Source organism: Pteropus alecto, unplaced genomic scaffold (genome assembly GCF_000325575.1).
Source record: "Pteropus alecto unplaced genomic scaffold, ASM32557v1 scaffold176, whole genome shotgun sequence".
In the NCBI taxonomy this organism is placed as follows: domain Eukaryota; kingdom Metazoa; phylum Chordata; class Mammalia; order Chiroptera; family Pteropodidae; genus Pteropus; species Pteropus alecto.
Window position 1 is genome coordinate 1,392,478 of NW_006438644.1, and position 13,372 is coordinate 1,405,849.

Here is a 13,372-nt window from a genome sequence, read left to right on the forward strand (position 1 = left end):
ACTTCGGTTTCCTTGTTTAAAAAAAGGGTAAAAATAATATAGCAATGTTGCTACAGCAAACATGAGATTATTTTGTTAATTTATTATTAGGTCTATGTGGCTATGCTTCATCTAATTGCATGTGCACTGAAGTATCAAAAAACTTTGTTAAAAAAAACCCACCTGATAAACTCAGACTAACACATTATGAACTTCAATTAATTTTAGATAATAATATATAAGATTTGTCATGCTGCTTATCCTTCAACATAGTAAAGTTATTACATTAAAAAGACTTTTTTTTTTAAACAATAATGATACCTTCCATGTCCATATCATTTATAGTTTTCCCTGTTTTTTCTATGTTATCTCATTTTGTCCTCAAAATAACCTGGTAAGCCTGGTACTGTAAGCCTTTTTACACTTTTTCAGATACAACTCAGAGAGGTTGTCATTGGCTAAAGGTCACACAGCAGTAGGAGACGGCCATGAATAAAACCTCGACCTTCTTGCTCCAAGCCTAGTGTTCATTCCACTACACAATGCGTGACATTCTATGACTTATCAGTATTTAATGAGTTAGGAGTTATTAATATTTATAACAGTAGTATAAATATAATACCGCTAAAACCCACAAAGTGCCAAGAACAAACAGTAATTGCAGCAATAAATGCTATTATGAAGTGCGCTGGAGAATGTTTTCATGATAAATCAGTGAAGAAAGAGCAGTGAACGTGTCGCTGCCAGACATGAGCCCAACCGCAGCCAGAGGGGAGTTCCATCCCGTCGATCTGTCCACGCTGGTCAGCTCCGGAGCTCTGCAGGCCTCACGCTGCAGCTCCGAACCAGCCGAGACCTGGGAGGGCCTACTGAGGGTCTCTAACTGGGTGGAAAGACCCTTCACCATGGTTGGGGTGATAAAACGCAAATAAAAATGGCAAGAGTTTCAAAATCGCTTGGCAAAGGTTCTGAGGAAACCGAAAGCTTCTTTCTGCTCAAGGTTACACTCCTGAGCGAGAGCCTGGCCACGGTTCAGGGAAACCAAGGAAACTGATTTCGGGAAGGGTGGGGGGTGGGGGGCTCCACCAAAACCCCATGCAGTTCTCTCTGCAGAGAACCAGCTCGGGGTGACCCCCACGTTACTGGGTGTCTGTGTGGGCAAGTGCACATAGGGACGAAACACACTAGCTCCTCTGACAGCTTTTAATGCCACATCTGTTGATGATGCTCTTTTTAAACCTTTCTCCCTCTACAATTTTGCTCTGAAATTATACTTGTTGTTAAATAAAGTACCTTTAACTCCGAAAGTGGGCCCTTGAGAAGGCTGCCTCAGACAGGCAAAGGAGTTGACGTTCAGGTGTGCGGTCAGGGCCTGGACGAGGCCAATCGTAACTGTGCTCTTCCCTTCTCCAAGTGGGGTGGGTGTGATCCTGATTTGAGAGGGGAAAAAAAAGTGAATTTAATATTATTTCCGAGACAACCTATGCCAGGTAAACTTAAGGTACGAGAACAAAATCAGAGGATATTACGAGAGAACGTACCATTCCAAAATCCACTTCATAATTCACTTTTCTTGAACCATTACGCTCTACCATGCACCCAGGCCATGCTTAATCTAAAGTCAAGATACAGACACACCTTCGCCAAGAGATTCTCCCCCCTGCCCCCCAAAGAAGAGAGAAAAATTATTAGGCATTGGTGCTAATAACATTATTAACTTTAAGAAATCGCATAGAATCATTCATCAAAATGGCTTCGATAATTAAGCTGATGTCATTTCTTATTGATGGGTAATTTGGCATTCGCTCATCCAGGGCCATTTCTCGGGGACGTGATGTGGGCGCAGGGCCTAACTCGATGCTCCATGAGTAAGTGAGGCATGGCCCAACTCCCGGGACAGGAAGGGATCCTAATGTCCCCACCCATCCATCTCTTTCTAGATGTCAGTGCCCAGGGCTGTCCCCATCATGCTTGAACTGAAGCAGTGGTGGGAGCTCATTACCTCCAGGGTGGCCCATTCATTTCCAGACAGTAGAACATTCTTTGCTCTAAAGGGGAGATGTCTGCATTCCTTTAGCTTCTTATCTCTTGGAGTCAGACACACTAAGCCTTATCCTTTCCCATACAACAGCCTCTCAACTATTTGGAAAGAATAAGGCAATCACTTGTGCTCTGAGGAGCTTACTGCTGACCACAACCCCCCATAAAACCAAACATCACACGTTCACACAGAACATCACAGTATTACATGAGGGCATAGGTGGATATTACATTCCTAAGTAGGGTCCCATAAAACTGTTCCTTAGTATACACTAACAATGTACTATGTTTAAAAACTGCCATTTGGGCTTACAATACGGTCTTCTATGAGCTGGCGTGAGTCAGGTTGTCTACGATACTCAACCACAACAAAACTGATGATAGTTTTCTGACCTGCAAAATCTACTGATGTGACCACAAAGAATGAATGCCCTTAGATGCGTCATCCTCAACTACCTCCGACCACCACGGCAATACAATCGATCATTCGTTTAGCAACTACGTATTAAGTACTAACACGTGCCAGGCTACTAGACCCTGGGGACACGATGATAACCACGATGGATTCCATCGCTGCTCTCATAAAGCTTCCAACTAATGAGAGGTATGGACGGAGAAATCAGCAGTTCTAGTGAATCTGATAAACACGAAGACAGGGGACGTAGGGCAGTGAGACTATGTTATAAGAGCCCATGGAATGAGGCTCCAACTAGATCTGGAACTCCAGAGAAGGCTTCCTGGAGGAAGCAACATCGAAACTCAGACAACTGAATAAACATTCGCCTGACAAAACTGAGGATGGGCTCTGGGCAGTTAACATGCTAGGCTCTGTTATAGTTGGGTTAATTATTTTTAATCCTCATTTTAAAAGTGAGGAAACTGAGGCACGAAGAGTTTAAGTAACTTGCCCACGGTCACATGATTAATAGAACTGGAAATCAAACCCGGGCTAGTCACCTGACCTCACTAGGTTATTTCTGTGGATAGAAATTCTTAACTATAATTAACAATGTAAAGCAAGAGCAGTCAGTGAGAGTGAACAGAATGAGAAAAAAGGTAGAGACAAAACTGTTCATGTTTTATCTTAAGGAATAGTCGGAAGAGAGAGCATAAAGGAAACTGAGCAAGAGCAGTAAAAAGTAAGAGAGGAGGGGGCGGGGGTGTGACAGGGACTCTTGAAAAAAACCAAGGAAGTGTCCAGAGTCTGAAGGGGTCTGAAGCCTGGTGAGGACCAAGAAGTGGTCACCAGATTTAGCAACAAGGAGGCTACTGGTAGGGAGCTGGTGAGCCAGCCTGAACACTGCCCGAAAAAGTCACCCGCAAACTCCTCCAGCCATGCGAGAAGACTCAAAGCTACGTGAAGATGTTTATGCGCTGAGAACTTTCTGCTTTTTAGATACAACATGAATAAAAAGACGTTAAAAAACCCACAGGCATCACAATTTTCAAACAGCCAGTGAAGAAAACGTACTATCGAACACAGGGTGGTTTAAGGACCACACTGAGCACTTACTGTTTGCAAAAGAATAGGTAGTTTACTTAAACTGTGCACACGAAAGATTCAATTTTCATTCCCAAGCATATGCTAACATAGCTGCTGGAGACAGCCAAGAGCAGACACGCCCAGAGATGACCTCCTCGAAACTTCGGCTAACCATCCAAGTCTTAATTAGAAACACAGGACCGCTCAGCTTTCTGCCAACTATTACAAGTCAGGAAAATCAGAAAGTAGGAAGTATTTATTGGGAGCAATAAAGAGAGCTACAATAAAAACTGATTTCACCTTATTTCTGCATCTGGTATCAAAATGTGGCTTGTTATCCCAATATCCTTAGCATCAGATTCCGAATTGTCAAGTTGACTTACAAGACAAGCACCGTATTAACCTAATTTCTTTTTCTATAAGAGATGAGAGTTCATGGAGACAGAACTGATTTTTGTTCACTAGTTTCCTCAACTTCTCCTGGCTGATCGATCTGTTCCCTCTAATATTCCACAGCATTTATTGTGTGATTATAACTTTTCAGAGGGCTTGCTATAAGCTTCCAACATGGTATGTCTCGCTTACTAGGCCACGAGCTTGCTGAGGTGAAGGACTATGCCTATTCTCCTTGAAGTCCTGTCACCTATCCAGGGCACAGATGAGCACAAAGTGGTTGACAAAGGAATGACGCCTTTTCTGAGACAAATATTTAGAGTCAACTACAGTACAAATTTATGGAAGTGCTCTGTGCCGATTTGGACATGATCCGAAAGAAGTTCACCATTTACTCAAAGATCAAAAAGATTGCTTATGTCGCAATAAGTGGGCAAACTTGAACTGTTCTCAAAATCTAGAATCTTGTTAAACAGCATTGTTGCCATTAGCCACGGATCTAATCATGAACTCCAAAACTATATGCTAAACAGCATGTGAATATGTATGTCACCCATACCAGGCATCTTCGTGACTTGGAAGATTTTTTAAATGCCTTTTATTTTCTAACAATGGACTGCCTAGTCCGTTTGGTTGTGTCCCATCGCACACAACTGTAGTAAACAGTTCGAAGGTCCTATCACAGTCGTGGTTTCTTCTAAATACCTTTGTTCTATTCTGCAAGTGGTAAAAATAAAAGAAAAACTCACAGATCTTTAAATAGTTACCCAAAGAAGAAAAGTATGATCTTAGAAAAGTCACTAAAGGTTATTTTTACATCGACCAAAATAATTGGTTGAAACACTAAAAAAAAAAAAAAAAAGAAAAAAGAAAAAAAGAAAAAATCAAATTGAGTATTTGGCACGCTCCAGAAAGAAAAAATAAAGTGACTTGAATAATTTCAATTTTTCTTTAATGTGAAATTCAGTCTCTTCACAGATCGATTCGGGCTTCTCTTTTAACTGCTCTGTCCAAGCAATTGAGACAAGTTCTAGAAATTTCTGCACAGAAATCAGTAAAAGGCCGATGGAGACCGATCCTACAACACACTCAATGCCCTACAGCTGCACTCCAAGTCAAGTTCTCAAATTCCTTTTCATTAGTGTAACTGGGAAAATATGTAAAACTCAAGAGCCCCTAAGATTCTTTTGGCATATTTCCCTGAACGATTCCCAATACTTTTCATTTTGTCAGGCAAAGCAAATAAAGTGATGTGTAGGTGTAAATACCATGCGATGTGTAGCTGATGAAATACAGATGATTCTGACAGAATGAGAAACCCTAAAGTTTGAAGAATAGCTTTTTAAAATGAATTAATCTGTTCTGCATTTGGGTTATTAATAGTAGAAAAAAATTTTAATCCCATTGTTTTATGTATTCATCCCACTGTTTATAAATTTAAATCACATTTATACATAAATTCAAATGTTCAATAACAAATATATTGTTATTTAGGTTTATTGAAAAATTACTTGGGTATTTGAATTCTAAAGCATGGAAAAAGACTCATGTTACAGTATTTACACGAAAAGGCAGGATACAAAGCGGTATTTATGGCACGATCTCAACTTAAAAAGGATGAATGCATAGATAAAAACCCTGGGAGGAAATATAAAAATTTTTAACACTTTCAAGTAATGAGATATTTAATTTTCTCCTTCTTTTTACCTTGCTTTATGTTAAATTTTCATACAATTACACAATATTATTTCCAGAATAAAAAACTTCCAGAAAAAGATTCTCCAATAATGGGGGGATCATTTATAGTTCTAAAAAAGTTGCAACAGTGTGTATAATGGTTTGACGATGTCATTTTTCCAAAACTGACTTAACCAAAAGTAAAAACATGAAGGTGATTTTTAAAAAATTTTAAATGAACTTTTCATTTTAGATTATAAATAAAATGATCATCTTGTGTTTTAAACTAATCTCAAGCAGCCAGCTATTTAAAGATTAGATAACAAAGGTAGTTTGTGCAATTAAATATTAGTTGGTGGGAAAGTTTCTTCTTCCCTCATAGAATACAGTGTGGTATATATTTTCTAGAAAACTTTAAACTCTGCTACAGATGTATATCTATCTCAAAACTCTACCCTTATGGCTCTTTTTCCTTCAATGTGGTTGAAAGGAATACAATTTAATTTTTGTTCCTTCAGAGGTCTTTGTAAAGGAACTTATACCACAATTTCAGAAAAATAACCGATCTCTTGGGGTTACATCTACACTTGAGAATTCAGGTTTAATTTTCATTTCTATCTACAACACGGCAGCCTATCTTCCTCAGCTCGAATGCACATATAAATGCTACGAAGAGGCAGTGCAGAGCAGTGTTCTCCTGGGAACAGGCCCCCGTGTGGCTGCAATTGTGGTTAGCCATGCTGGCGGTCACTCTCTAGCATGTGGCCGGAGGCCAGGCTTTGACAGTATGACTCCAAGTTAGGAACTTGATAACAATATGAGTGGAGATTTTGCTTTAGAAGCATCAATTTTGTGTTCCCAGCTAAGGGCTGGGGCAATGTCTAGATTTGTGTTTTTATTTCCAATATTGAGAAACTCTTATTTCCAAAACGGAGTTAAGTCACAGCCATCCCACATGAAAAATTACTGCTTGATTTTCCCCTCAGCCAGCTGGCCACTTTCAAAGACTGTCCCAGAGGGTGCCTGCAGGTGGGACCGACATCTCTCACTGCAGCTCAGTTATAGGCCATTAGGGTTGGGTGTGTGGGGGAAGTCCTAGTTTGGAACGGACCTCACTGGGGTTGGGTGTCCAACTCTAAGTGAGCGGGGAAGCGTGAAGGAGAAGGTTTAAGCCATAGTTAACTGAGGTGCTTAAATAAGGTACGAATTCCTTTAAACCACAGCGATCTCAAAGACCCTGGCTGTCTACTCCTCTCATAAAACAGTAACAGAAGGAGCTGCAGAAAGAGGAGGAGGGGGTGGGAAGGGGGAAAGGGGAGAGGGAGGAGATATGAAGAAATGATGGTACCATTAAAGAGGTGATGTTATACATGATATCTTGCTTTTTTGTAGTTTTATCTTTATTTGTAGTTTTAAAACACTGAATTCTCCCCTAGAATTTTTTCCTAAGGAAACATTGGGCAAATGCACAAAGAGTCATGCCTAAGGTTGTTAATTTTAGCACCGTTTATAATGGCTAACCATGAGAAAACAAGTTAAGTGCCCATCCATAAAGAACTGATTAAATGAATTATGGGACATCCCTATGATGTTTTCAAATCGTTTTTCTGCCTCAGTAGACCTGAAGCATTAGAAGCATGCCGGACTATCGCTGGCTGGGCCACGGCGTGCTTCTCAGTGCTGGGAAGACATGGCAAACGAAATACACCCTCATCCCAGGCATTTCTACCACTCACTCCACCTGGGACTCCCTCTCCCAGCACTTGAAGAATCTTGGATGTAAACAGTGAAATGGTACGTAATCACGAAAAATAATAACATGGCTCTGTCTTAATTCACATGGAGCCAGGTACATGACACACTGTTGAATAATCAAGTCGCTGACAGAACAGCAGTGTCAATGATCTCACTTATGAAGGACGGTATCTGTGACAAGATGGTCTCAAATGTTAACAGCTGTTTCCTCTGGGTGCTAGATTTGGGATGTTTTACTCTCTTGTTTATACTTTCTGTATTTTTGGAATATTTTTATAATGAGTATGTATGATTTTTCTAACCAGAGAAAGAAAGAAAGCACTTACATTAACAATTAAATATGTAAAAAGAAAATTAACTACAAATCAAGTTCAGTTGTAAGAAATGTCTCTGCCTGTTAAGAGGATTTTGTGCCTCAAGCGTTGGCCTATATGTCATTATCAAGTCCATGCAATGAAATTTCAAAACAACAAAGAAATTTATATAGTCTCTCAATGTTCCCTTGGGTCACGCTGAATAAATATCTGAAATCTCTTATTTTCTATCCTTTTTTTTTTTCAGCTAGTGAATGTGTTTCTTTTTTAAAAAGAGGGAAAAATAAAGCAGATACTCTTTTTCATAAACAGCATGCATTTATCTTTTAAAAAACTCAAATGGAAATGGCCCAACATCAATTCTGAAATTATCTTTCAAATACATTAATAAGAAATTTTAAAGACATGAATAAGAAAACCAAAGTTTCATGGAATTATCTATATGTTTTCCATTAAAATGTTATTTCTAAGTAGAAAACACACACATACACACACACACACAAACCCTGCTCAGTTCAAAATATTTTACGTTCAATTGTTATTTTAGTTTTTATCCTGAAAAACAAAATTGAACAAACCAAGGTAGTGCAAGGATGATCAAAACGCAATATGAGAAACAAAAAATAAAGTCCTGGATTAGTGACTCATTACGCTTTATACTTTGTGGAGACTAATTCGTTTTGTACGGAAAAGAAAAACTTACCTCAACTTGCCCCAAGTCAAATGAAGGAATGCCAAGTGAATTGGATAAGATAGCATCAAATTTGAGAACAGGATGTTATTTGAGGGGCGTGATGACAGACAGACACAGGGAAGAGAGTTTGATAAACATGTCTTCTAAGTAAAACAGATTTTAAAAAAGTCTTACCCAGCAACTAAGACGTATTTTCCATCTGCCTGATCCTTTAACCTTTCCAGCAGGGACAAACGTACTTTAGCTTTGCTTTTGCCATAGATTTCGATTTCATCTGCAAGCAATCCTATCTCCTTGGCAAGGACGTCCACAGCTTTCGGAGTCTGTGCTCTTGAAATCTCGATATCACTGGAGGGGGTGGGGGCGAGGAACACATAAGACAAGAGTCTTCTCAGCTGAGGTGGTCGCTGCTGGAGCAAAAGCCGCCATGCACCACGCCAGCCATGAAATCAACGCACCGGCTGCACGGTCCTTGCTTCCAAGCAGGATTAAGCACGACTGCTAACAATTAACGTGCATGAGAAAACGGTACATCGCTTTAGAGAAGCAACTCTTAAAAACTCACAAAGATCCTAGAATTCTGCCCAGGTACAAGGATAACACCTATGTCATAGGAGAGAGGGCTGTATATGACAGCGTGCCCAAAGGCCTCCCGTAAGTAGAAATCCATTATAGAGCACGATGCTTTCTACGGGTCATTGCTGTATTCGTTAACCACAAATAGATGGGTTATTGCGTAATGCACCCTTAGTGGACTAGCCACACGTATCTCCTGGCTACTCAAAAATGTGGAGATGCTATTTTGTTTTATCTGTGTCCATTCTTTCCCTCTCTTTCCTATTGCAAGTCCAAATTGTATTTCAAAACATTTTATTAATTACATAATTGTAATGGACCTAACGCCTGAAGCTCGACTTCCGGCACAAGAAGTTTAGCTCAGGAACATCATTGGGCAAATCTTGAACTGCTCGATGTTCTCACCTGGCAAGATGAGAACACTGCTGCTCACCTTCCAGGAGTGCTATGAAGATCAGCACGTGCTGAACTTCTCAGGAGAGCCTTTTGGGGCTCGAGCTCAGCCTTTTTTTTTTTATTGGGGGTTCAGGCCACCTATCTGCCTGACCATCTGTTTGTGAGTAAAACCCGGCAGGCATAAGCCAGAACATGAGCGAGCAAGCATCGGAGACTTGGTTTTAAGGGCTGACATCTGCGAAGACAGCAGTCGGTCTCTTGGCTGGCCCTGGACCCCTTTGTTGGGGGCACAGCAGTCCCGGCAGGGACCTTCCCCCCTGGCGGCAGATCATTCCCTGCTCTGGTTTTTTTCTGTTGCTAATGTTGACAATCTACTCTCAGCCCCCGTACTGCCCTATAGCCTCCTCCCTGACCCCGTCGGGGTCCGACCTTGATGCAGGCGATGACGGTAAAGCCACCTCCAATCCAGACTTCTTTGACGGGAACTAGACAGCTTGGAGTGGTGGAGGCACCTTGGGACAGATGCAGGCCGAGCTCTGTGCCTCCAGCCAGGATGTCCCTTCCCCAGGTCGGCCTGCATTTTCCTGACCAGTTCTCCTCCCCTGTCCCCTTCGCTGTCCAAGCTCCTACTTCCTTTTACTTTCCTGCCTATTCTTTCTTTCTGTTTCTCTCCTGCCACAATCTCCTAAATCCAAGAGCCCACGCTTAGAAAATCTCCAATGTTTTCTCTTCACTAGCTAGAGTGACAGTGACAGCATTTTGATTTTTTGAGTGATTTATAAACGACTCAGCCCTGCCTTTCTTTCCTCAGTGGTTCTGGAAGTCAAATTTGGTTAAGCAAATAAAGCCCTTTTATTCCCGAAGTAGAATTCATTTTGATTTATACAAAGGTTGTGGTATGCCATTTGGGGGAGTCCATCTCAATTTTTTTAGATCTCTGTAAGTAGAATTTACTCATTAAAAAAAAATTAAGGTCCTATAACAACATAAGTAACTTGAAAAGTATTTTCTAAAATAGATTATAGAAATTCAGGGATATTACAAAAAACAACATTCCTTGAAATTTATGTATTAATGAACACAGGGGATGACTAAGATGTTTAGTCTATTTCAGGGATGAAAGCAGAGACTGGAGAGTTACGCCAGCCTGGTGGGTATAAGCAAACCTCAGTGCTCAAGGAAACAGAGCTCAATTCCAAAATACAACTGGTTTATCAAGTAAGAACTTAAGTCAATTATTGGAAGTTCTATTACTGACACTCTGCCTCCCAACACCTGCGATGAGATCACCTGGGGAAGAAGCTCTGGCGTTATGCCTGCCCTGGATGAAGGGGGCGGGGCCAATTCACTGAGGCGGAGACGGCCACAGAGGACTCATTATGAGGCAGGAGAATGCATCTCTCTGGCTCAGATAGCTTATCTAACTAATTACACTAAAAATGCTGAGAATATATCCTCCAGTTTGCAGTTCCAAATTTATACAGAGAGAGAATATGTAGCTTACACTTCACTAAATACCACTCTGAAGAAAACATCCATCTGGACCATCACAGAGCTTCCTGTCACACGGTAGACACTACCATGCTCTGAAGGAGGCTTAGTGCTATTTGGCTGGTTGGCCATTTACTCCTAGATTCGAAACCTACATGGCCCTCAAGACCAAGATGACATATGTTGGACATTTCTAACACTGAAAAGCATATTCCAAATATAACATTACCGTATTGTGTCATATCTAAGATATCATTATTTGATGGACTACTAAGGGGAAAAAACACTGCCATTTAATACAGGACATATCATCGATAATAAGGAAATCCTGATTTCAGAAATGAAAAAATATACACTTCAGAACTGAGTGAATATGGTAAACATGTTCATTATTTAATTTTGGGGGACTTCGATGCTAGAAAAAGTAGTGTGGCAATTTGATTGGAGAAAATTATCTACCACCAAAGCCATAATACCATGGGTCATGCCCCCTACTCGATGGATCACCCTGGATAACTAAGGCACTTGATGAGCTGACATCAGTATAAACACATCACCCAGATACCTTGGTACGGGGGAGAGGGGCTGCAGTTTCAAGCAGTGAAGTCTCCACCTCGTGTATTGCTGTTCACGAAGCCATCTCCTCCCACTACTGACCAGGTTCTTCAGTAGGGCAGAAAGGAAAACATGTTAGAAAAGAGAAAATTGTCAGGGTATGTATCTGAACTGTGCAAAGACTGTTCAGGGTTGTCACGTCATGAAAAGGACTATAAAGATGCACAACTCAAGTGAATGCCAGGAGTAATTTTATTCTCACATAATTAAATTTGTAGGTTTTTCTGAAAAAGGAAAATGTGAGATGTATGTACTATTGAAATAGTTTAAGTGTTCACTAAACACTGTGAGCGACCGTACAGAGAAGTTCATGTGATAAAGAATGAGGGCATCCTGTCACCAGCCAATGCCAACGAGAAATTTAATGCCAGTAGCCACGTGGGAAGTGGATCCTCGAGCTCCAGTCTGCCCTTCCGATGACGACAGCCCCCAGCCAACATCTTGATTTCACCATGAGAGACTCTGAGCCAGAACTAACCAGCTAGGCTGCTCCCAAATCTCTCGCCACAGAAATTGTGAGATAACGTTTGTTGTTTTAAGTTCCAGATTTGGGGGGTACTTCATTACGCAGCAATTGATAAGTAATAACGGACCCTGATTTGGGTCCCTGACCATACTTGTCATGTGACCAAAAGCAAGTAACTTAATTTTCCTAAGTCTCCATTTCCTCCTCGTCTGTCAAATGGGGATAACATTATCTTATAGGATAATTGTGACAATTAAATGACATATGCGTGCAAAGTGTTTACCACTGTGTCTGCTGAACAAAAAACATTGCAAAATGTTAGTATCTAAAGCTTCGAACTCAAAAAAATTCTCAATTAGCTGTGTCATCAAACCTGAATCCGCAGAGCTGCAGCGAGGAGACTCACGTCACCTTCTGTAATGAGACCACTGAAATGGATGCTGGGAGAACCACGTCCGAGCTTCCCTGCAAAGAATTTGAGGGGGAAAAAAAGACCTTCAGTATACTGCCTTTTATAACCAATTGCTCCTTATAAAAAGCTGGCACATCCGGTGATGTTCTCCTTCGTAACCACAGGGGTCAGGACGTGATGGCACAGCTGCAGTTAGGTCACAAGCCCCTGGCACAGCCTTGGGGCTCCTGATTGGGCCACAGACTTTAGAGTTAGACTGAATTCAAATCTTGCCTCTAGCTCTTACTAGCAATTGTGACTCTGAGCCTGTTAATTAATGGTAATATCAACCTCACAGAATTCTGTGAGACTTGAACGTGATATGGTAGGTGAAGTACTCGGCATACGGTGCGTATGTTTAAACAATACATAGGAAATAAAAGCAGTTTCACCCATTAATAGGAAGGATAAGCCCAGCCTAAGTGTTATGTGAAAGGTCAGGCTTTTTTGGATAATTTTAAAAATCTTTGTCATAAAAGTGATAGGACCAATTTTCCATCAAAACTGAGAAATTTTAGATTAATTTTAGGGATAACATGGTTTTCAAAATAAAGAGGCATTTAGAAGAATTCTGCTTTTCCTTCCTTTAGCTGGTACTTTAAGTTTATAAAAAGCAAATACACATGTAAAATACTTCGGCCTACATCTTGCCTTAGAGAAAAGAAACTTTTCTAATAGCAACTTTTTTGAATTCCTTCTTTTCTGGCCACTCTGCTTTTAAATTATCCATTTTGCTGACAGTCCTTTGTGAGAGAGAGCATAAAACACTGGAGTGTTTTGTGATGTTCTATGTCAATGTATTAGGGAGTTGGATAATCATGTCCCTCAGGTACTGTTTAAAGATTAGCAACACTTTGGTTTTATAAATCATATTCAGGCAAAAGCCAAGAATCTAGAGAATGAGAGATTTGTTTTGTTTTGTTTGAATCGCAAGAGATCTGATGTGAATGTGCTGTCCAACAACTGTAGGGAAGAAATATGCTTCTCTCATTCTTATCTCTACCTTTAAATGATGGAGAAATAGGAAAAAGCTACATTCTAG

General features: G+C 40.5%; 1 protein-coding gene across 1 annotated transcript in view; it reads right to left on the reverse strand.

Annotated features, from left to right (window-relative positions):
* MTHFD1L (methylenetetrahydrofolate dehydrogenase (NADP+ dependent) 1 like) overlaps window positions 1–13,372 on the reverse strand; it is a 154,167-nt gene that overhangs the window by 116,733 nt on the left and 24,062 nt on the right. The window contains exons 8-11 of the mRNA XM_015592388.2: window positions 12,253–12,344; window positions 11,364–11,461; window positions 8,510–8,683; window positions 1,273–1,409 (exon numbers count right to left, since the gene is read on the reverse strand). Coding sequence (XP_015447874.1) covers window positions 1,273–1,409; window positions 8,510–8,683; window positions 11,364–11,461; window positions 12,253–12,344 — 501 coding nt within the window. The remainder of the gene's footprint in view (window positions 1–1,272; window positions 1,410–8,509; window positions 8,684–11,363; window positions 11,462–12,252; window positions 12,345–13,372) is intronic.